General features: G+C 34.8%; 1 protein-coding gene across 3 annotated transcripts in view; it reads left to right on the top strand.

Moving 5' to 3' along the window:
• Nucleotides 1-24,454, top strand: part of ARHGAP32 (Rho GTPase activating protein 32) — a 423,257-nt gene that overhangs the window by 123,700 nt on the left and 275,103 nt on the right. The window contains exon 2 of one of the 3 annotated variants that reach the window (XM_069079882.1): nucleotides 12,333-12,413. The exons of the other annotated variants lie outside the window; for them this stretch is intronic. Within the exon in view, the coding sequence (XP_068935983.1) occupies nucleotides 12,349-12,413 (65 nt within the window). The 5' untranslated portion in view covers nucleotides 12,333-12,348. The remainder of the gene's footprint in view (nucleotides 1-12,332; nucleotides 12,414-24,454) is intronic. 3 annotated transcript variants of the gene reach the window in all.

Genomic DNA, 24,454 nt, shown 5'->3' with positions numbered 1-24,454 from the left:
GAGCGCAGTTGCACACACGCTGCACCGGCACAGACCTGTGGCCCAGATCTGCCAGAGAAGACTTCAGGAGAGTGAATCACTGGCAGCTGTGGCAGTTTCCAGGCTTCTCAACCCATAAAAGCCAAAAAGAAACTAAAAGATCAGTGGGGGAACTCTGTTGATCCTAGGTGAGAGAAGAGCTCTGTCTGGCCCCTGCCCCTGCGGCAGTGGAGGTGGCAGTGGCTGAAGCTGCTGCCTAGAAGCCTCTTGACCTCCAGGCCTACAGATTGTAGGGGGACCAAGCAACTGTTCAGAGGGTAATTGCAGGACTTTCTTTGCTGATTGTGAGGCTGGATTCTCTTGTTTTGCCCTTCTTGGATCTGGCTCACAGTCTTGGGTGATGATCCTGGGGTGAGGAGTAGCTCTGGCATGGCAGATCTGTTAGTAGTTGTAGAGAGGGCATCCTCCTCACATTTCTGAGGCAGGTATCTAGAAAAATCTCTGACAACAGCTGCACAGAAATTTGGGACACAGCTCTCTCCATTCTGGAAGCAGAGTTCTACCATGGCAAAGAACTCAAAAGTCAAGTAATTGACTGGCAAGATGAACAAACAGAGGAAGCAAAATCCAACTATAGAATCATTTTTTTTTAGTAACAAAGATGATCAAAATATAGAACCAGAAGAAAACAGCAAAGTCAAAACTCCTGCATAAAAAGCCTCCAAGAAAAATATGAATTGGTTGCAGGCCATGGAGGAACTCAAGAAGGATTTTGGAAATCAAGTAAGAGAAGTAGAGTAAAAATTGGGAAGAGAAATGAGAATGATGCAAGAAAATCATGAAAAAGCAAGTCAACAGCCTGCTAAAGGAGACCCAAAAGAATACTGAAGAAATAACACCTTAAAAAATAGACTAACTCAAATGGCAAAAGGGGTCCAAAAAGCCAGTGAGGAGAATAATGCCTTAAAAAGCCAAATTTGACAGATGGAAAAAGAATTCCAAAAACTCACTGAAGAAAATTATTCTTTCAAAATTAGGTTGGAGCAAATGGAAGCTAATAACTTTATGAGAATTCAAGAAACTATAAAACATATCCAAACAAATGAAAACATGGAAGGCATTGTGAAATATCTCCTTGGAAAAACCACTAACCTGGAAAATAGATCCAGGAGAGATAATTTAAAAATTATTGGACTGCCTGAAAGCCGTGATCAAAAAAAGCCTAGACATCATCTTTAAAGAAATTCTCAAGGGAAACCGCCCTGATTTTCTAGAACCAGAGGGCAAAATTGAAATGGAAAGAATGATTCACTGATTGCCTCTTGAAAAAGATCCCCAAAAGAAAACTCCTAGGAATATTAAAGCCAAATTGCAGAGGTCCCAGGTGAAGGAGAAAATATTACAAGCAGTCAGGAAGAAAGAATTAGAGTATTGTGGAAGCACAATCAGGATAACATAAGATCTAGCAGCTTCTACATTAAGGGACTTGGAATATGATTATTCTGGAGGTCAGAGTATCTAGGATTAAAACCAAGAATCACCTACCCAGCAAAACTGAGTATAATACTTCAGTGGAAAATATGGATGTTCAATGAAATAAAGGACTTTCAACTATTCTTAATGAAAAGATCAGAGCTGAATAGAAAATTTGGCTTTCAAATATAAGAAACAAGAGAAGTATGAAAAGGCAAACAGGATAGAGAAATCATAAGGAACTTTAAATTAAAGTTGAACTATTTGCATTTCTATGTGGAAATATTTGTAACTCATGAGACTTTTCTCAGTATGAGGATAGTTGAAGGGAATATATATGTATATATATATTTGTATGTATAGGTGGGTGTATATGTCTATGTGTATGTGTGTGTATGTGTGTATGTGTATACATTGACAGAAGGCACAGGATGAGTTGAATTGAAGGAATGATATCTAAAAACTAATGAAGAGGTGAGAGGAGGAATATATTGGAAGAAGGAGAAAGGGAGAGCAAGAATAAGGTAAATTATCTCACATAAAAGAGGTGAGGGAAAGCTCTTACAATGGAGGGGAAGGGCAGGAAAGTGAAAGGGAATGAGTCAACTTTATTCTCAGTGGATTTGGCTTAAGGATAGAATAATATATACACTCAATTGGGTATCTTACTTTTCCAGGAAAGTAGGGGGCAAGGGGACAAGGGGGGGATATCGAAAGGAGGGCAGATAGGGGGAGAGGGTAGTTATTAGCAGACACTTTTGAAAAGGGACAGGGTCAAAGGAGCTATTAGAATAAATGGGGGATGGGATAGGATGCAGGGAAATATAGTTTGTCTTTCACAATATGACTACTATGGAAATGTGGGGATGGGTGAGGATGGAAGAAAGGAGAGAATCTGGAACTCAAAGTTTTAAAAACAAATGTTAAAAATTGTAAATTTGTAACTCAAAATTTTGTGGAAATAATGTTAAAAACTAAAAAATAAGTAAATTCCCAAAGAAAATTGATAGCAGCTTTTCAAGAATAGGCCTTTTAGGTAAACCTATAGTTATAAACTACCTTAATTTATAAATTGGAATTTAATTGTTTCGCTAAATGTTCTTTCAAATTCTGGATAGCAAGAAAACTAACCTTTTTTATTTCGGAGTCATAATAATAATACATTTATGTAGTACTGAAAGAATTGCAAAATGCTTTACATATAATAACTTATTTGATACCACAACCCCTAGTGCCTGAGGTAGAATTTGAACTCAAGTCTCCCTGATTCTAATTTCTGTACTTTATGTCCTACACCACCCAGCTTCTTCTTTTAGCTTTCAATAAAAGCTTATTTTTTTTAATTCAACAGTTTCATGGTCCATTGCAGATTAAAGGGAGTATTTCTTATTTGTGGGTGAATTAGAGATAAGCAGATGGTACTGAAAAGACTTTTTTGTATTTTGTTTCATTTAAATTTTTTTTGATGCCTTTCTTTTTTATATCACGGTCATTTCCAGGTAAAGTCCCTAAAACTGTTACTTTCTTTCCTTCCTCTGTGCCCCAGCCTTCTGTTTTTAAAAATTCTGCATAACTTAAGTGTTCTTTTCAATTTTACTTCCAATTTCAAGTATAGAAACAGTTAAAGTTAATGTCTCTCTTCTTTCCTTTACCCTAAAGCTAGCATGATATACTTGCAGAAACAGTCATAGCTTTTATTTTATTATTTTAAAATATTCTTTTCTACTTACATGTAAAGACAATTTTTAACATCCATTTAAAATTTTTTTGGGTTCCAGATTCTTCTCCCTTCTCCTCTTCCCTCCCCCTAAAATGGTAAGCAGTTGGTTATATATGTGCAGTCATGTAAAACATTTCTATATTAGTTATATTGTGAAAGAAGAAACAGACCAAAAGGGAAAAAAAACCCACCAGACATAACTTTTACAGAGATATATGTGCCTATATTTTATACTTATTTGTAAAATGTATTTAAAAATTTTTAAACAGTGACTGCTGTTTTTCCCCCAGTTATTGGCTGGTGATGTATTGTTCATAAAGATGGTATGAGATGTTCAGGTGTAAAGTTATTGTTGCTTTTTTTGGTTCTTGTTGGCCTGTAGCAATGTTTCTATGTGTGTGGGAAGTATTGTCTCCAAGGATTTATCTTACTTGAACTGGAGTTTCATGTATAAATTGCTTTTTTTTATAACTGATTTTGTATTTTGACAGTACTATATTGAATTTGAAGGTTTCTGATGTTAATCCTCCCATCCCCAGACTTCTAGTAGTAAATTTATACTGTTTTTTTTCTCCTCCAGGGATATAAAAATACTTCACATTCCCTTAGTACTTTATACTTTTCAAAGTCTTTTTACACATATGTACATATATACATATATGTGTTTTTATCTACAAATATTATCTGTTCTTCAATATGAGCCTATGAGGTAGGGTAACATCTTTTGGTCCATTGTGGCATTTTTCAATTTTCTTGAGCAAATACTACATAATTGGGTTTACTAGCTAGCTAGACTATTTGGGTATTTAAGTGTCTACTTTGTAAGATTTATATAGTTTCTTTTCTCTACAGCAAAGGTTCTCAAAGTACAGTCTGTAGAACTTGTAGGTCTTGGGTTCTCTCAAACTATTTCAGAGGGTCTCTGAGGTCAAACTATTTTCATAATAATACTAATATATTTTAATTTATAGTATAGTAAACATTGATAGGTTTGACCCATGTAAACAAAATCTCTTTGGAGTCCTCAATAATTTTTAAGGGAGTCTTGAAACTAAAAAGTTTGAGAACTGCTGCTAGGTGGAGCAGTGAATAGATTACTGGCCCTGGAGTCAGGAGGACCTGGGTTCAAATCTGGCCTCAGATACTTAACACAAAAGCTAGCTGTGTGACCTTGGGCAAGTAACTTAACCCCAACTGCCTTGCCTTCCCTCTCTCCCAAAAAAAGCAAAAAAAAAAAAAGTTTTTGGGCCCAGTTCTATGATGGTCTATTGTTGGTGGCACAAAAGTCAGTATTGGAAATAATGACCAATTATTCAACAAATATTAAGTTCCTTCTATATACCAGACATTGGGTTAGGTGCTGAGTCTCCAAGTACAAAAATAAAAAAAAATCCACATTTGTGATGTACTTATATTCTGATTGAGTAGACAAATACATATAAAAGTACATGTAGCATAAATATAAAATTAATAAATGCATTTATGTATACAAAGTAGCTAAATTCAAGTTAGTTGGAATGGCTTCATAAAGAATATTGTGTCTGAACTGCATCTAAATATTAATTTTTAAAATATTTAAATTTTTTATTCTGGATGCAAACACCCAAAATGTGCATTTCCATATACAAAGCTGAACACAAAAAGAGGATTCTATATGAAACTGTCAATCATCCCACTTAGTTTCCATAAAAAGTAATGATACTACATCTTTTTAAAATTCAACTATTTGTCTGTGCTTCCTTCTGAATTTGCTTCTGTTTCTTTCTGAGTATTTAGAAATGCTTCAAGTTTCTTCTTTTTTAAAATTAGCATTATAGTTATTAACACTCCTACCCCCTCAACCTAGAGAAAGGAAAAATGAAAACCCTTGTAAATGAGCTAGCACAATAAAAAAAATTAAAAACCCACATAGTGACCATGTGCAAAAATGTATGGCTCTGTACCTTATGTCCATCTCTTCTATGTTGGGTCATGGATAATATGCCTTATTATAGGTATTCTGAGACATGGTTGGTTTAATTGCATTGATCACAATTTTTAAATCTTTCTGAATTATTTTTCTTTACAATGCTGTCTGCTTGTAGAAACTGTTCTTTTCCTTCTGCCCATTTCACTCTCTATTAGTTCATACTAACTAGGATTCTCTGAAATCTCTTGTTATTTCTTATAGCACAGTAATTTTTCATTCTATTCATATACTACAGTTTGTGTATGAATTTGTTTTCAGTTGTCTAAGAGGCAATCTTAGATACCTCCTTAGAGTCTAACGTGGGAGAAAATGTGGTAGAGAAAAGATATTAGGCTGCCTACCAAACTGAACGAAGATCTACAGAGCAGGTGTGCTGACCTCATTGTGTGCCTGTGAAACCTGGACAGTATGCCAGTGCCATGCCAGGAATTGTGTGATTTTTTTTTTGGCCTTTTGGAGGGCAATTGGGGTTAAGTAACTTGTCCAAGGTTACACGGCTAGTTTTGTGTGTGTGTGTGTGTGTGTGTGTGTGTGTGTGTGTGTGTGTTTGTGTGTGTGTGTGTGTGGGGGTGTGGGTGTGGGTGTATGTGGGTGTTAAGTGTCTGAGGCCGGAACTGAACTCAGGTCCTCCTGACTCTGGGGCTGGTGCTTTACTCACTGTGCCACCTAGGTGCCCCTATGCCAGGAATTGTTTTAGGAATTGAAGGAATTGAATTACTTTAGGAAGATTCTGAAGATTACCTGGCAAGATAAGATACTGGGCACTGAGGTCTTTTCTCAAGCATTCAAATTCTGCTGGCAGAGAACACAGCTTTGATGAGCTGGCCATGTTGTTGAAATGCAAACTTATGTTTTCCTAAAAGACTGTTTAATGGAGAACTTACACAAGGCAAGGGCTCAGCATGGAGGTCAGAAGAAGCAACAAAAGAATGTTCTCAATGTCTCTCTGAAGAACTATGGAATTGATTGTAAGACATGGGGGACTGAAACAGGACCATGAGCATGACATGCCCTCATCAAAGAAGAGGCTATGCTCTTTCATCAAAGCAGAATTGTAGTAACTCAAAAGAAATGTGAATTGCACAAATTTAGAGACATCTCCATTCTTAATGTTCACATGAATTATTTGTACCAGACCTGTGGTAGAGCCATCTGAGCTCATATTGGTCTGATTAGCCACAGTCAGACACACTGTATGTTCACTCCGAAAGAGTGTTTTGTCCTCTTCGAGTATGAAGGACGGCTACCATATTCAAGGTATTTTCTTCCCTTCCCCACTTTTATTTCTTACTTCAGGAATAGGAAGTTTGTTTTGCTTGTGACAGCTCTTCCCCTCCTCCTTTCCTGCTCGCCTTCCAAGTCCACACATATTTCCCTTTTGAATTTGATGTATTTCTGTCCCAGTGTGTTTGTGTGTATGTGTGCTTGCCTTTGTCCATCTCAGACAATAGTGAGGTTCATCTGATGTCCACTCCCCTCACTCCTTACTTTATGCGTTCTTCATGATGTATCCCCAGTTATGAGAACTAACAAGACACTTACCTAACTTTTTTTCTCCACTCTATACCAGTATATTCTTCCTTTTATTTTCTCTCCCCTTTGCTTTTGTAAAACTACTGGAGTAGAATTAGTTAACATTTAAGATCTACATTTTCCTTGTTTCACTCCCTCAATTCACTTTGAAGATATTAAGGTTCTAAAGGATCACTTGTGTTTTCATTCAGGATTAGAATATTAGCATTAGATAATCATACAACTCTTTCCAATTGCTTCAATAAATTTACCTTTGTGTTTTCTCTCAACTCTTTATTAGTATTTCAGAGTTCCTACTGAGCTCTGATTTTTTCATCAGAAAGACTTGAAAATTCTCTCTTCCAATAAAGGTGCATCCCCTTGTGCTCCCCCCAACCCCCCACCCAATAGGATTATATTATATTATTATATTTTGTATGAACAGGTCATTCTTGGTTGTAAACTTATATATTTTGCCTTTTGGAATATTATATTCCAAGATCTACCCTAATTTTTAGTAGAAACTGCCAGATCTTATCTGATCCTGAATCGAGTTCCTTGGTACTTGTACTCCTTTTCTAACTACTTTCAGTATTTTTTCTTTGATGTGAGAACTCTGGATCCTGGGAATGTTCCTTTTGGAGTACTTTCATGATGTAATTGGTAGATTCTTTCTATCTTTACTTTGCCCTCTTATTCTCATAAATTTGGTTAGCTTTCATTTGTCATTTTAAAAAACATAATGTCCAGGTTGTTTTTTTTTTTTAAATCATGGTTTTCAAGGTGATTCTTATGTAGTGAATCTTATGTAGCATAGTACATTCTAGCCCTCACAGTGAGAAGGAAGTTATATCCCTCCTTAGGGTTCTAGAGTAACTCTGAGAAATTAGGATGTCTCTCTTGTACTCCCATGGGGGTAATTTATGGTATACTAGATAATGATTAAGGAATCTAATGAGAAACTATAGTAAGGGACAGTTTCCACCTTGTGTTATGAACTTTATAATTGAATGCCTGGGCAACAAGGGGGATAAAGATAAGAATGATGTAAGTAAAGGAAGATATAGGTAAAGAAAAAAAATAGAAGGGAAAAATCCTTTTATTCTGAGTGGAAGAAAGTTTAGATAAGACTTCCATGGAAAAGATATTATCTGAGATAGACTTTGAGTATTTGAACAGGTATAGAGAGGGAAGGGAGTGTGTTCCAAGTCCAAAAGGTAATATGTAGGAATACATGGACGAGAATAAATGTTAACATTGGGAATCAGTTAGTGGCTTAGTTTTCAAGAAATGGAGTAACTTGAAATAAATCCCAAAAGGTAGGTTAGAACTAGAGTGTGGAGGGCCTTGTCAGGTTAGAGAGTCAGAATGTTATCCTGTTGGGGGATCTGTAAAAGAAAGGTTTTTGAGCAAGAGGAATGACAAAGATGTATGTTTAAGGAAGATGCATCTTGTAGTATTAGAAAAGGATGAGAGCTGAGAGAGATATGAGAATGGGAGGTAAGTTAGGAAGTTGTTGTGTAAGTAGGAATGTATTGTGAGAAGTGAGGGCCTGAATTAGGGTAATTGTAAATGCTATAAATGTAAGTGATTTTGTGTAGGTAGGATGGACAGGATTGACAGCCAGTTGTGGGAAGTGAAGGAGAAGAAAAGAGTCAAAAATGACACCAAGTTTTGAGCACAGATGGATGGGAAAATGGTGGTATTTATAGCAATAAGGAAGCTGTGAAGGAGGATTTTTAGGGAAAGGTTATTATTTTGATTTGAGCTCTATTGAGTATAAAATGCTGGCAGTACATCAAGGATTGGAAATTTGCATCTGGAACTTAGAATTCAGATCACATCAACAAACATTTATTACAGACATACTTTGGTTAGAGAACTCAGAGCTGGACACAGGCTTGTGTGGCCCACAACACTCCCTAGAGGGCCCTAGAAACACTCTCAATTGAGGCTTAAATTAAAATGTAATTGGGAAACATTTAACAAAACAAATAAAAATATAATAAAACATAGATAACATTAATATATGGTTTTCTAAGTTAGTATGTTCTGGCAGGGATACTTATGTATAGTTTAGTGATACCTGTTTCTGTTTGATTGTGACACCAATTCTTAAAGAGAATATAAGATACTAAACCCTATAGATATCATACAGAATATTTCACTGAATTAACATGTATTTATTAAGGTCCTACTATGTGCCAGGCATCATTCTGGTATGCACAGAGGGCATAAAAGCAAAATGAAATAGTTTCTGCTCTCAAGAAACTTGCATTCAAGAATTATAAATAAAAGTATTTGAACTGCTGGTGCTAGAAATTGAAGATGGTACATATTAACATTGATAGTTGAAGCTAATTGAAGTTGTGGGAGTTGATTAGGTTGTGAAGGAGGAAGTGGGAGATTCAAGGGGGAAAGAAAGAACGGGGTCAAGGATAGAGTCTTTAGAAACACTTTGTTGTTGGTGACAGTCTGTGGGAAGACAAGTATATCACTTGTCTGCTGGTGGACCTATGAATTACTTCAGTCCTTCTGAAAGAGTTTGGAATTATATAAGAGGAATAACCAAATTTTAAGTACCCCTTTCCCCCAGATATTTTACTATTAAGATTATACTGCAAGGAAGAAAAAAAAAGATTGATATAAACAAGATGTTCATGGAAGCATCATTTGTGTCTACCTTAGACCTATTCTGCCTCAACCTAACCCTCCATATCCAGTCAAAATTTTGCCAGATCTTGTTGATTCTACTTCTAGCACATCTGTCATATTCTATCATGCCCTCCTCCCCAATTCATACAAATTATGCCCTAGTTTAGGCACATACCATGTCTCCTCTAGGACCATTGCAGTAGTCTCCTAACTGAGCTCATTCTAACCTATCTTCTTTATGATTTCTCCTTCATACAGTTACTAAATTGATATTTCTAAACTCCATATCTGACTATATAACTAAGTGACTTTAGGCCACTAAACCTGCCAAAGCATGTTGACTTGGAAAACCACATGTTAACATTGTTTATGTCTTTTAAAAAATTATTTACTTTTACTTTACATTCAGTTCCATAATCTCTTAAATTTCCGATTTTCTCCCCCTCTCTCTCCTCCCCTCTACCCCACATAGTGGAATATAATCAAATATAGGTTTTACCAATACCTTCACATTGAACATTAATCATGTTGTAAAAAAGGATTATAACCAATGGGGTGAACAATGAGAAAAAAGGGACAAAACAAAACACAAATGAGAGAGAGCGAATATTTCGCTTCAATCTGCAGACTCTAGTTCTTTCCTGGATGTGTGGATATCCCTTTCCATCATGAGTCTTTTGTAGTTGTCTTCTGACCTTGTTTTGTTAAGAGGAGCCCAGTCTATCAAAGTTAGTTGTCACACAGTGTGTCTTTAACTGTGTACAATGTTCTCCTGGTTCTGATTTCCTCACTCAGCATCAGTTTGTATAAGTCTCTCCAAGTTATTATGAAATCTGTCTGCTCCTCATTTATTATAGCACAGTAGTATTCCATTACATTCATATATCACAACTTGTTTAGCCATTCCCCAATTGATGGGCATCCCCTTGATTTCCAATTGTTTGCCACCACAAATAAAGTTGCTATAAATATTTTTGTTCATACGGGTCCTTTTCCCACTTCTTTGATTTCTTTGGGATATAGCCCTAGAAGTGGTATTGCTGGGTCAAAGGGTATGCTTTTTTTTTTTTAATAGCTCTTTGGGTATGGTTCTAGATTGTTCTCTAGAATGGTTGGGTCAGTTCACAACTCCACCAACAATGCATTAGTGTTCCAATTTTCCACATCCTCTCCAGCATTTATCATTTTCCTGTTTTGTCATCTTAGACAATCTGACCAGTGAGATGTGGTACCTCAGAGTTGCTTTGATTTGCATTTCTCTAATCAATAGTGATTTAGAGCATTTTTTCATATCCTTACAGATTTCTTTCATTTCTTCCTCTGGAAACGGTCTTGTCCATATCCTTTGACCATTTATCAATTAAGAGAATGACTTGTATTCTTATAGGTTTGATTCAGTTCTCTGTATATTTTAGAAATGAGGCCTTTGTCTGAAACACTGGTTGTAAAAATTCCCAATTTCCCACTTCCCTTCTAATCTTGGTTACATTGACTTTTTTTTGTACAAAAACTTTTCAGTTCAATATAATCAAAATTATCCATTTTGCATTTCATAATGCTCTCCAACTCTTGTTTAGTCATAAAATCTTCCCTTCCCCATAAATCTAACAGGCAAACTATTCCTTGCTCTTCCAGATTGCTTAAAGTATACCATATAAAGATCATGCATCCATTTATACTTGATTTTGATATACGGTATAAGATACTGATCTATACCCAGTTTCTTCCATACCATTTTCCAGTTTTCCCAGCAGTTTTTGTTAAATAGTGAGTTCTTGTCCCAGAAGCTGGGGTGTTTGGGTTTGTCAAATAGTAGATTACTATAGTCATTGACTGCTGTATCTTGTGTACTTACTCTATTCCACTGATCCACTACTTTGTTCCTCACGAGCAACTGATGTTTTTCCAATTATTTATATCTGACTTTATTTGTGTGAAAAGTGTTTTGTAATTTTGTTCATATAGGTCCTGGGTTTGTTTTGGCAGGTAGATTCCCAAATATTTTATGTCTATAGTAACTTTAAATGGAATTTTTCTTTCTATTTCTTGTTGTTGGATTTCATTAGAAATATATAGGAATGATGAGGATTTATGTGGGTTTATTTTATATCCTTTAAGTTTGCTAAATTTATTTATTACCTCGAGTAGTTTAATTGTTTTATGTTTTATTGTATTTTTATTTGTTTTGCTAAATGTTTCACAATTACATTTTCATTAGGGCTGCACTCAGGAGTGTTGTGGGCCACATGGGCCAGTGTCTAGCATGGAGTACTCTATACTAAGTCTTTAATAACAGCATATTAAGGTGCACATTAGGCACCTCAAATTATCAGTGGCTCCCTATTTCCATACATTTAAAGTCTGCTACAATCTGACACCCATCCAGTCTTATTTCATGTTCATCATTACATATTCTCTGTTCTAGGCAAAATGGACCTAGTAGCAATCTTGTATAATGACATTCCATATCTTACCTTTGTACCTCTCTACAGACTGTTTTAATTTCTAGAATGTGTCCCCTCCTTTCCTTTCTCTTAGAAACTCCCTAGATTCCTTGAAAGTTTATCTGAACTACCTATATGAAACTTTTTCTGCTTTCTTTTTTGTTGTTAAGTGTCTCTCCATGAAATGACTTTTTATGGAATTTGTTTACTTTTCTGGATACATGTTGTATCCCTTCAGTACCATGTATAAGCTCCTTGAGGCATTAGCAGTTATTTATATTTTTTCTTTGTATCTTAACTGTTGCAGAACCTTATACTTAGTAGGTGTTCTATAAATATTTGTTGCATCTATTATAACATGGAAGGGGAAATAAAATATATATCTAACGATCAGGGAATGGATAAAAAAATTATGCTGAGTGAATGTAATAGAAATTATTGCACTGTAGAGAATTATGAATAAAGAATTCAGTCCCAGGACTGACTGGGATCATTTTTTGCACCCTGCTAAGACCCACAGTAGTCTTTTCTATTACCCTATGGATAATCCTCAACTAAAGGTTGTTTTTTTTTTTTACAGACTTTAGTGTTCTTCCATGATGCACAGCCATTCAGCATCACCAAAAGTGCTGTGGTTTAAAAAAGATGGACCTTTATTTAGGTGAGAAGCTTGGGGTCATTATAATAATTATGTAGTTTACCAAATACAGTCCATTCTATCTCTTCCCATTCAATTTTTGCTTCAACTCGTTGAACATTTATGGAGTCTGGAAAGAGATAGGGACAAAGGGGAAGTAGCTCTTCAGACCTCACACTATGTTAAGAAGCAGCAGTCATGAAAACCATCTGGCATTGATTAAAAAATTGAGAGGTTTTTGAATGTTTGTTTTTCCTTTGTCTGATAGCTTGGTTGCAACTCCTGCCTTTTTAGATTCACTTGATGCATAGTCAATTTTGTTCTAGCCCTCATTTCATTCTGTGTATGTCTGCTTTTTAAATGTGTTTCTTGCTAGCAGCAGATTGTGAGGTTTTTTTTTCTTGTCCAGTTTTTACTGTTGTTGTTCAGTCATTTTCAGTTGTGTCTGACTCTTCCTGACCCCACTTGGGGTTTTCTTGGCAAAGATACTGGAATATTTTGCCATTTTCTTCTTCAGCCCATTTTAAGACAAATAGAGTTAAGTGACTTCCCCATGCTTCCACAGCTAGTAAATGTGGAGGGTGGATTTGAACTTATGACGATAAATCTTATTCCAAGCCCAGTGCTTTATCTATTGCACCATTTCTATTTTATTGGATCTTTTAATGTATTCACATTTGAAGTTGTGAAAGTTTTGTCAAATTTTTTTTGCCATCTTTCGTTGTTGTTGTTGTTGTTGTTGTTCTTCTTCTTCTTCTTGGAGGGGGGGGAAGGCAGGGCAATTGGGGTTTCCTTAGTTCAGCTGTGCTTTAAGGCAAGCCTATTCGTTCACAGGGTCTCTTCTTTCACTCAAGCAGTTTTCTATCATTTGTTACCCCTTTTTCTTAATTTAGAAGAATTGTTGTCTAATTATTTTCTTCTTCCTTCTTTTTGTTAGTTAAGTAAAATTCACTTTCCACTTGTCTTCAGCTTGTTTTAATCCTTCATTTTAAATATTAAGCTGTTCTGTTTTTTTATTTTAAACTTGTAATATTCATCTCCACAACATATTATCTTTGTTGTTGTTCACTCTTTTCCAGTTGTGTATGACTCTTCATGATGCCATTTGGGATTTTCTTGACAAAGATACTGGAGTGGTTTGCCATTTTCTTCGTCAGTTCATTTTACATATGAGAAAGCTGAAGCAAACAGGGTTAAGTAATTTGCCCAGGGTCACACAGCTAGTTTCTGAGGCCAAATTTGAAATCATGAAGATGAATCTTCCTTGCTTCAAGTCTAGCACTCTGTTTACCACATCACCTAGTTGCCTTATTACCCTTAAGCTGTCTTTATAATGTTTTCAAGATCAGTTGGATTTTGGTTGTATGAAAATCCATTCTTTTTTTTCAATGTCATTGCTTTTTGCTTCTCTTCTTCCAAATTGTCCTTCATTTCTTAGTATTTTATGTCTTTGGTGATACTACCCACACTGAATTAAAGTTTTTTATTCTACTATTTATTTTTACTATGTAGGTCATAAATTCTTCTTTCACACCCCTTCTTTCTCTATTAAATCATTAATGTTTACTTGTTTGGATTTTTTATATTTTTATAGTTAATATGTTTTTTTCTGATTCTTAGTTTTGTAGACATACTTGGTTCTTTCCCTATCTCTTATGACTTACATTTGTTTTCAGTTTTGAGAATTTGTTTTTCCTCTTTTTTGGTTAACTTTGATAATTATATTTTTGTTCCATTAGTATCTTAATAAGAACAGTTCTCAGTTTCGTTTATCATAGACAATTACTTTGATTATAATTATAGTGATTTCTCATTTAACAACTTTTTTCTTTTGAAACTAATTTTGTTATTGTTAATTTATTCATTTTTAAGCTTTTAAAATTTCGTGGTCAGTTTGTGAGCTTTTCTATCCTTTTTTTCCTCATTTTGCTACAGTCAACTTTTTTCTATTTTGCTACAATTTTCAGAGGTCTGAAAAGACCTCTGATGACTGGTTTAGCTAACTAAATTCTTCTCATTTTAGTTGTATTTTCTCTTTTATATGATTATTGTTTGCATTTTTTTAATTTCCCTTCCTAGCATTTATTTAAGCCACGTGAAATCTTGCTTACAGTTTGGTTCTTCATATTGTAGCCATTTGGGAAGGAATTAGAGACAACAATAAGAGTGGTTTGAGCATAAAGCAGTAGAAATGAACAAAATGGTGGTAAATGGGACCCATGAAAAAAGGTGACAGGAACTGTAGTTTTGGGGAGGGGCAGAAAATGACTGAGTATTTGAAAGGCTATTATTCAGTAGTTGAACAGTTTTTCCATAGATGAAAGAACTAAAATATAGCTAAGTTGCTGCAGGAGGTTTAGGTTAGACAGAGTAAAGACAGGCCCTCCTCTCAGAGTCATCAATCAAACATAGTGGTGGGTTATTAAAAATAAAGATTTATTTCTGGAGATATTAAGAAACAATAAATGCAGTGTAAAATTATGTACAGAATATTCATATGTAAGTATAAAGTTAAAATATATTTATATATAGTTTAATAAATAAAAATATAGTTCAATAAACTATCATCCTTTAAGTAAAAGTATGCTCAAAATCCTTTATTATTTTTCTTTCCTTCTTGAAAGTTCTATGATTATAGAACATATATGCTCTCAACTTATATATTATGAAACTGGATTGTTTATCTTCTTCCTTTTTACTGTTATTTGTTCCTTTTCTTCTAAGTGAGGAAGCCTTCATGGTATATTGTAAAAATCACTGGAAGGGTCAGAAAACCAGTGTTTTATTTCTGGTCCTCATGCTTACTATATGGCCTTGCAATAAACACTTTAAGCCGGTCGTCTTCTCTCTCAATGGCCTAATGAAGATATTGGGTTATATAGGTCTCTAAAATCCTTTCTAGCTCTTAGAAAGTGGTATGTATAACATTGAACCTACCTGTTAGGATATAATAAGTATTAAAGGTTAAGGGATTTGTTGTTCATTTGTATCCATGACCCAATTTGGTGTTTTCTTGGCAAAGATACTAGGGTGATTCGTTATTTCTTTCTCTAGCTCATTTTAAAGATGAGGAGGTAAAATGAACAGGACTCGCCCAAGGTCACACAGCTTGTAAGGCCAGATTTGGATTTACTAAGATGTCTTCCTGAGTTAAGACATATCACTATATCTACTGCTCCATCTAGCTGCTCTAAATTATAATTTTTTTTCCATCTGTTTCTCTTACATTTCTCTATACTTGGCCTTCTTATAATTAGTAACAGATGAATGAGAAGCAGTCATATTAGATTAGAAAGAATATCTCTTTAAAATTCTGGCTAAGGATATATAAAATGTTATTAGAAGCTAAAAAATAGTTTTAAGACACTTGAAGTGATTAAAATGAATTAAAAAATTGAAAAGAAAATATGAGCCATGTATATTTACTGGATGATAATCTTGAGAAAAAGAAACAACCCAGTTACATTGTGGCTTTGAATCTTATTTTAGAACATGGTTAAAAGTAGTCTTGGTTATTATGTTGAAGTTATTGGTGTCATTATTTTAATTTTAATATGCTAATTATTTTAAATGCAGGGCTTCTTAGTTGTAGCCTTTATATCTTCATCCTTATCCAGACAGTTAATTCAGTTTATACTTATTCAGTGCCCAGTATATGTAAAGTAATACATTATTTGTTTGGATTTTAAAAAGATAAGTTTATGTACTATAATGGAAAGAATGACAGAGAAACTTTCTTTCAAATAGTACTTGACACTTGTTTTGTAATTATGGGCAAATCATTTAATCATCCTTATTCTTCATTTCTTTTTCTGTAAAATGAAGGTAATATCTATTGTACAGCTAGTTTGATATTGACTGTAATATGACTAATGCATAATTTGATTTAGTATGAATTACAAAATGATACTAGGGAACATTTAATTTGAGCCTAAATTCAATTAAAGTACAGAATAGTTAAGGGTTTTCTTATGCTGCTGCATCTTCAGTTTTCACTTGCTTATTGTCATATGTGGATGTGATTGGTTGCTGCCTATCATGTTGTAGTAGTTGTGTTAATTTTTTTAAAGAAGGGCCCTTTACAAAATGGACAAAAGGAAGACTGCTTCTGGTGGAGACACTAACAGAATGAGAAAGAAGTCATTTGGTTGTTTTGTTAAAATACAGATTTAATTTAATTGAATGGCGTGAGTGCAGTCATAAGTATAGGATATAAGTAATTTTGAAGAGACCTCAGAATGTCTGAATCTGCAGTATAGAATATTATAAAACATTCAGGTGAAATAAAAAGGCAAAATTGTACCACCTTTTTATGGTTTGCAAACAATTACAGGACAAGAAATATTACAGTGATAGAAATGGAGCATCTTTTGGTTTTTATGGATTGAAATTTGCAATCCAAATACATTCTTAGTAGAGTAATTGTTTGGATCAAAGCTTCAAGTTTAAGGCAGTGAAAGAAAATAGAAATGAATTGGATAGTGAAATAACCTTTACTATGAGTATTGGTTGGTTCCGTCATCCAGTTGCATAATGCTTAAATTTTCATAGAAGAGGCTGATGAAGATGCAGCAGCTAAATATCCTGATTTTTAAAGAAAATAATCAAAGAAGGTAGACACACATTTTTATTGTATATGAAACAGACTTATTTTGGAAAAGAATGCCTTTTAGAACTTTTGTCTCTGAAAAGGAAACGAAAACCCAAGACGACTTGGGTTTAAGTGTCTAAATTATCACCTACCATTTTTATTGGGTGTTAATGCAGAAAGAATTTTAAATGAAAGCCAGCGCTTATCTTTCTTGAAATCCTTACACTCTTAGATGCTATAGCCATTGATTATTTTATTTCTTTGGTGGTCAAATAAGAAAGCATTGGTGACTAAAGCTTTTTTCAAAAACTAGTTTTCAAGTTACTTTAGCCCAGCTGTTTTATACTGCTGCAAGGAAAATGTTGCATTTAAGTCATCGAACTATACTTGGTTCATTGTGAGAGAATATGAGCATGCAAATTTATGGGGATATGGATTAAGCTGTCTGCATCTACCAGCATATATAGGTAGATTTAAAGAAAGAGAAGATAGTTCAAGATAGCCCAAGAGCTTCTGCAAATGTTACCATCTTTAGATCCAGTAGTTTGGAAGATTCAGTCATGATTAGCAGATTGGTACCTCAGTATAGTTATTGAAGGCATATGGAGAATGTAGATTACTCCCCAAACTGTTAACAATGTGAAAACAAGTGCTAGCACATTTGCTTAAGGCTCTAGTGAAACCAATTAGTGAGCATAACTAGCAATTAAGGATATTGTCCTTCTTGGGAACTTGTGTACTTCTTGACTGACTTCTCTGATAGGGAGAACAGTAATATTTCATGAGATTATAAATCATCCTCATAACAAAAATATTCCATATAGTTGAATATAATTTAGGTGGGTTCAATAATTTTTAAAATTATTTAAAGGAGTTGGTGTAAACTTTTTGTCTAAGGTATTTAGACCTGTTTTTACCCTGTAAAAGTCCATTTAGCTCAAGGATTTTATGAAGCACTCTGTTTAATATATTATTAAAAACAAGAAAACCTCAGCCACAAAATACTTTAACTTTGTAAAATATAAAGGAAAATGATGTACATTCAATAGATATTAATATTTCTCTGTTTATAATAAAGATGACAAGTTTGTAATCATTTTTTAGAGTGGTAATGATGTAATGGTAGTATAGTTTTTTTGTTTAGGAAAGGGATAGGATACTATGAAAATAGTTTTTTCCTTGATTGAACCTGTCTTCTATTAGACTTTAAAGCTAATGAAGTCATAGATACTGGGTAAAAAGGCAAGCATCATTTTGTGGGAGTGATGTATGTTTATAATTATTAGAATGATTATGAAAGAGAAATGCAAAATAAAGATTAAGCTGGGGTCTGTATGTTTTACTTACTAGATTTCTAAAATCACCTTGCAAATTCATGGAGAAGTCCCTTCTAAGTGATTTTGAGTATTTGCCTGTGAAAATTATAGTTAACTTTTAGTTCACTGTGAGAAAATGTAGATAATTAAGCCATTAACATTTATACTTCTTGACATCTCTGAAACCTTTCCAGTATGATCAGGAGAGAAATAAGGCTGGTATCATGATTACTACTCAATATTGTATTACAAATGCTAGTTATAGCAATAACACAAGAAATAGAAATTGAAAGAATAAGCATAGATAATGAAGAAACAAAATACTAGTTTTTGCTGATAATCATATCATATTAGATATCCCTAAAGAATCAACAAATAAAAACTAGTCAAAACAAATAACAACTTTAGCAAAGTTGTAGGATATAACATAAACCTATACAAATAATCAGCATTGGGGTATAAAATAACTCCACAGAAATCATCAACATTTCTCTATATTTCCAACAAAACCCAGCAGGAAGAGATAGAAAAGAAAATTCCATTTAAAATAGCGATAGACAGTATAACATATTTGGGAGTCTACCAGGTCGTGTCGAGATACACATGGGCACTTTAACACCGAGCACAAGCAACTTCCAGGTTCAGATTATGAGCATAGCAAACTCCATTTATTCAGTGACAGATTAAGACAAGACATTCACAGAAAATCAAAATGCAGCATTCATCATGTGTAACTCAATAACTTAGGAAGTCCTCAATTCAATCGCAAAGTACTAAAGTCCTAGTACTCCACCTGTGGATAGTACATTCATTTAGTCAATCACAAAAGTCTTCTCTCTATTCCACTGGAGATTAGTTTCCAATCATAAACAAAGTACATTCATTTGGTCAGTCACAAAGCACAAAAATCAAAGTACTCCACCTCTAGATCACAACTAAATTGTAATTATCATCAATTACCACCAAGCACCTTCTCACTTCTCAAAGGGGCAGTGGAGAGCACAAAGGCATCTACCCCTAAGCCACAACAAGGTTACAATATTTCATCACAACATTCAATATCCAAGGAGAGGTCTTTTCTTCATCTTGGCCCGAGGCAAGTTCTCAGCAATCCCTGTACCTGAGAAGACAAAGCTTAACAAAGCCACAGTATACATTGCCAGTGTCCTCATCAATTCACTCTCTGCTTGCAGAACAGTCTCAGGACCCCTGAAAATATCAGCAAGACCCTCCTCCAGGACTAATGTAAACATACAACAAGAAAATCCTCCTTCAGGGCTTCTGAACCGACTGCAGGGTTGCAGAACCTCTGCAACAACAGCATTGTCCTTTACCAGCAGACGAATCTGACAAAGTAACATCAAAACAGACAGAAAAAATACTGGCACCATAGTCATTCCTCCTCAGTTCTCAGCAGCTCTGGGTGGTAGTTCTCAAAAGTCCTGGGCAGCTCCAACTGGTCCTCAGCAGTCCGGGTGTCTTTGGCGGTCAGTTCTCTCTCTTAGGAGCTCTGGCCCCCGGCAATTCTCTGTCTCTGCCTCCATGATGCTGCTCCCAAAAGTTCTTCTGGGTCTCTCTCCGCTTAGGCCTCTTTCTAAATCCACAGCACCAGCTCCTCCCAGTTCAGCCCCCTTTCTTCACGCCATCAAGTCCATCCTATAAGTGGGATTCACAAGTTCTGGGTTTTAACACTTAACCCGAAAACCAAGCCAGTACAAGGGGATCTTTAAATTCCATTACCATTACAGCACTATATGAACACAGTTACAAGATGCTTTTCATACTACTAAAGGTAGATGTAAACAGTTGGAGAAATATTAATTACTCATGGATAAACCAAAGCCAGCATCATAAAAATGTCAATTACCACCTAAATTAATTTACTTATTCAGAGCTATACTAAGCTACCAAAGACATATTTTGTACATCTAGAAAAAACAGTAACATGTTCTCTAGATAAATAAAACGTCAAGAATAACAAGGAAATTAGTGAAAAGTGAAAAAAGGTGGTTTAGTAGTACCAGATAACAAACTACATTATAAAATGTTAATCATCAAAATAATCTGGTACTATATAAGAAATTAAGTGTCTGATCAGTGGAATACATTAGACATACAATATGCCGAAGTAAATATGGTAACCTAGTGTTTAATAAACCCAAAGATCCCAGGTATTGGGGCAAAGAAGTCACTATTCAACAAAAAGTTCTGGGCAAACTGGAAAGCAGTCTGACCAGGTCTGTACAACATAAGGCCCATGAGGGGGGTATATTGCATAGGCCTGTACATCATCTGCATTTTTTCTGGATAGCCTGAAATCCTTTGGCAGGGTAAATGTTGTGTAGGTCTGCACTCGGTGTAGACCTAATTCTCACACTGTATACTAAAATACGGGTCAAGATGGGTACATGATTTAGACAGAAAAAGTGATGTAAGTAATTTAGGAGAGCATGGAAAATTTACCAGTCAGACCTATGGATAGGGAAAGAATTCATGACCATATAAGAGATAGAGTGAAGTAAAATGAATAATTTTGATTACACTAAAATCAGAAGTACTTTTCACAAACAAAATCAAATGCATCTAAAATTAGAAGGAAATCCAGAAACTTGGGGGGGGGGGAATTATGGTAAGTTTTTCTGATAAAAGTCTCATTTCTCAAATGTATCTAGAGAAATGAGCCATATTTACAAGAGTAGAAATCATTCCCCAATTGATAAATGGTCAAAGGATATGAACAGGAAGTTTTCAGAAGAAGAAATCAAAGCTATAAATAGTCGTATAATAATGCTGTAAATTGCCAGTAATTCTAGAAATGCAAATTAAAACAACCCTCAGGTACCTCCTCATACCCATTGGTTGACATGACATAAAAAGAAAATGACACATCCTGGAGGGGATATGGAAAAATAGAGACATGAATGTATTGTTGGTAGAGTTCTACATTGGTCCAACCATTCTGAAGAATGGTGCCAAAGGGCTACAGAAATGTGCAATACCCTTTTACCCAGCAATACCACTACCAGGTCTATTTCCCAAAGGAATAAAAAAGTCAAAGGATCCACATGTACAGAAATATTTGTAGTAGTTCTTTTTGTAGTGGCAAAGAATTGGAAACAGAAATTACCCATCAATTAGGGAGCAGCTGAATAAGCTGTATATAATTATAATAGAATACTTTTGTGCTGTAAGAAATGACAAAGTGGATGGTTTCAGAAAAACTTGAGATTTCTGTGAACTGATGCAGAATGAAATGAATCAAACCAAGAGAATACTGTATACACATCAGTATTTTAACAGTGATCACGTTGTGAAAGACTTAGTTACTTTGATTAATACAGTGAACCACAACACTTCCAGAGGGCTCATGATGAAAAATGCTATCCACCTCCAGGGAGAGAACTGATGGACTCTGAGTACAGATTGAACAGAGGGAAACATTTTCATTTGTATTGTTTTTTTTTAAATTTGCTTTTAAATGTTGATTGTTTTTTTTTTTAAAGAAAGCCTAATGTTATTTTTTCACTTAACACATTTGTTTTCTTTCTCCCATGAACAACAACAAAAAAGGAAAAATCTCATAAAATATGCACAGTCAAATTAAATAAATTCCTTCATTACCCATATTCAAAATCTATAACTTATTTGACATTTAAGTCTATAACTTGTTTTTGTCAGGTGGTTGTTAATGTTCTTCCTCCTCAATTTTCAAGAATTGTGGTTTGTCAATGGCATTAATCAGAGTTGAAAAGTCTTTTAAAGTTGTTTTACTTAATAGTTTTGTCATTATATACATGGTTCTGGTTTTTCTCACTTCACTGTCTCTGCAGTTTTTCTTAGTTTCTTTTGAAACTGTCCATTTTGTTATTTCTTACCTTATAATAATTTTCCTTTATATTTGTATGCCATAATTTATTTTGCCATTCACTAATAGGTGACTCCTACCTAAGTTTCTAGTTTTTGGCTACTATGAAAAGAGCTTCTGTAATTATTTTTGTACATCTTGTCCCTTCCCTCTTTCTTTGATCTCTTTGGGGAATAGGCCTAGTAGTTGAACCACTGCATCAAAGGGTATGCAATTAGTGTTTTAATTTGTACTTCTCTAATTATAAGTGTTTTAGAACATTTTTTCATATGATTGTTGATAGCTTATATTTATTCCTTTGATAACGGCATGAAATTTTCTATTTCTTTTTGGGTTTTATTGGCATCAGAAATTCTGATGATTTAAGTGGATTCATTTTATCTTCTGCCATTTTGATTAAATTGCTATCTGAATTTGGGTCAATTTTTTGTTGAGTTACTAGAGTTCTCTATTTCGTCCATCATATTTTCTACAAGAGTTGTGGTCTTATTTCTTTTCCTATGGTTATACCTTTTAATTATTTTTCTTGTATTCTGATGTCTTGTCTCTCACTTTCCCTTTTGCTCTTGTCTCCTGTACTTCAGGTGCTGGCAGTTTCCAGGCATGACTGTATCTTTCAGATGTATAGAGTGTTTTGTGGCTTTCCTGGGCAGTTTAGTTCTGTGACTGCAGCCTTTCAGTATCTTTAAGGTGTGTGTAATGATCACTGCTGATTTGGTATAAAATTTTCTGTGTTACTGGTTCCAGTCCTCGTATCTGAACCAGATGCTTTAACTGCACTGGTGTTTCACCTGGGTCCCCATGTCACCGTGCTTTCTTTTGTGATTGACTGTCCTAGCTAGGACTTCTAAGTTAGAGCACTTCAGTCCTCAGGTTTTAAAGTGGCTCCCAGGCATCCTTGGCTGTCCTAAAATTTGCTCACTGTAGCACTCAGGCTGTGATTGCTGGAAAAATTTCCTGAATTGTGGTTGCATTATCGGACTCTTCTGCTTAAGTCCCTACAGGGTAATAACTGTCCTCATTTTGCTGACCTATGTTGGATGAAGGTACTCATTTTAGTTTTAAAATTTTTAATCATTATTCAATCTGGCACCATTTTGCTTAATCTTTCCTGGAGTAATTGGATTGTTCTGCTCTCTACCCCCCCCCCCCCAACTCTGCCTTCTTTAATGACAGAGTTTCTTAACTTTTTGAAAGAATAGATTTAATCTATAACATTGATATTTTCGATTTTGGTATTAAAGAAGGGGCTTAGGAGGTTTCTCCAGGATCTTTCTTATTTCCTCATCATGCTATTCTTGGGAGCCATTTAATTTAGAACAGTTTAGAAGGTTGTGATAATTAAAAAACTGACCAATCCGAAACTGATCCATGGGTAGATATAGTGGCAATGAAATATGTGCAATACCCTTTGAATCTCTTCAGGAATAAATTGTTGTTTACCCAGGGAAGTGGATAAGTGATGTTTTAAGTAATTTCTTTTCCCAGTTTATTTGCTGGTGGTTATGAGGCAGCATATGTATCTTTAATATGGAATTGTATAATTTTGTGCTTTATATTCTGTGTTTCCTGACTTAAGATGTCTGTAGAATTTCTTCTTCTAGGGAGCATGGGATGTTGTTTCCTTTTCAGAAAGCAAAGGCCCATCCTCTGTGGCAAGGTTCCTTAACCTTGGGTCTTAGTTTTTCAAAGAGGGATTTATGAGCTTGGATAGGAAAAAAAAGTCATTTTAATTTACATATTCATTTTTATATAATTGGTTTCTTTTGAATCCTGTGTGTTTCATTGTATTCATTTTAAAGCATTATATTGAGAGGGGGTTCCTAGGCTTCACTAGCTTGTCAAACAGGGTCAATGACACACAAAGTTTAGGAATCTCTCTGCTCTGCTCTCTGCTCGATAACTGTTGCATAGATCCAGCTACTCAGGGGTTTTCTGAGCAGAGTGGTTCTTCTATTCTTCCAATTTACTCTCTGTCATGTATGTTCACCCTCAGGTCCTTTGACCCTAACTGTGCTTTTATCCTCCTTTGAACAAAGACTTTCCATGATGTAGTATGTCCCTCTTCAATTTAACTGTACTTTTAGGAAAATCTAAACTTAATTCTGAGGACTATGTCACTTAGAATGATAACTCCTCTGGTGAGGATGATATGACCTCTTGGTCTATTCCATAGAATTAATTAATTTCCACCCTACTTATCTTGAGTTGATAATCAGTCACAAAGGAGTTCTTATCTGATTGAATTTATGGTAGAGATTATGGATAGCTATCAGTGCTCTGTTACTGGAGC

This window comes from Petaurus breviceps, unplaced genomic scaffold, assembly GCF_028583685.1.
Source record: "Petaurus breviceps papuanus isolate PSGF00001 unplaced genomic scaffold, PetGlider_PUasm1.0 91133, whole genome shotgun sequence".
In the NCBI taxonomy this organism is placed as follows: Eukaryota; Metazoa; Chordata; class Mammalia; order Diprotodontia; family Petauridae; genus Petaurus; species Petaurus breviceps.
This window is presented reverse-complemented; position numbering and strand designations above follow the sequence as displayed.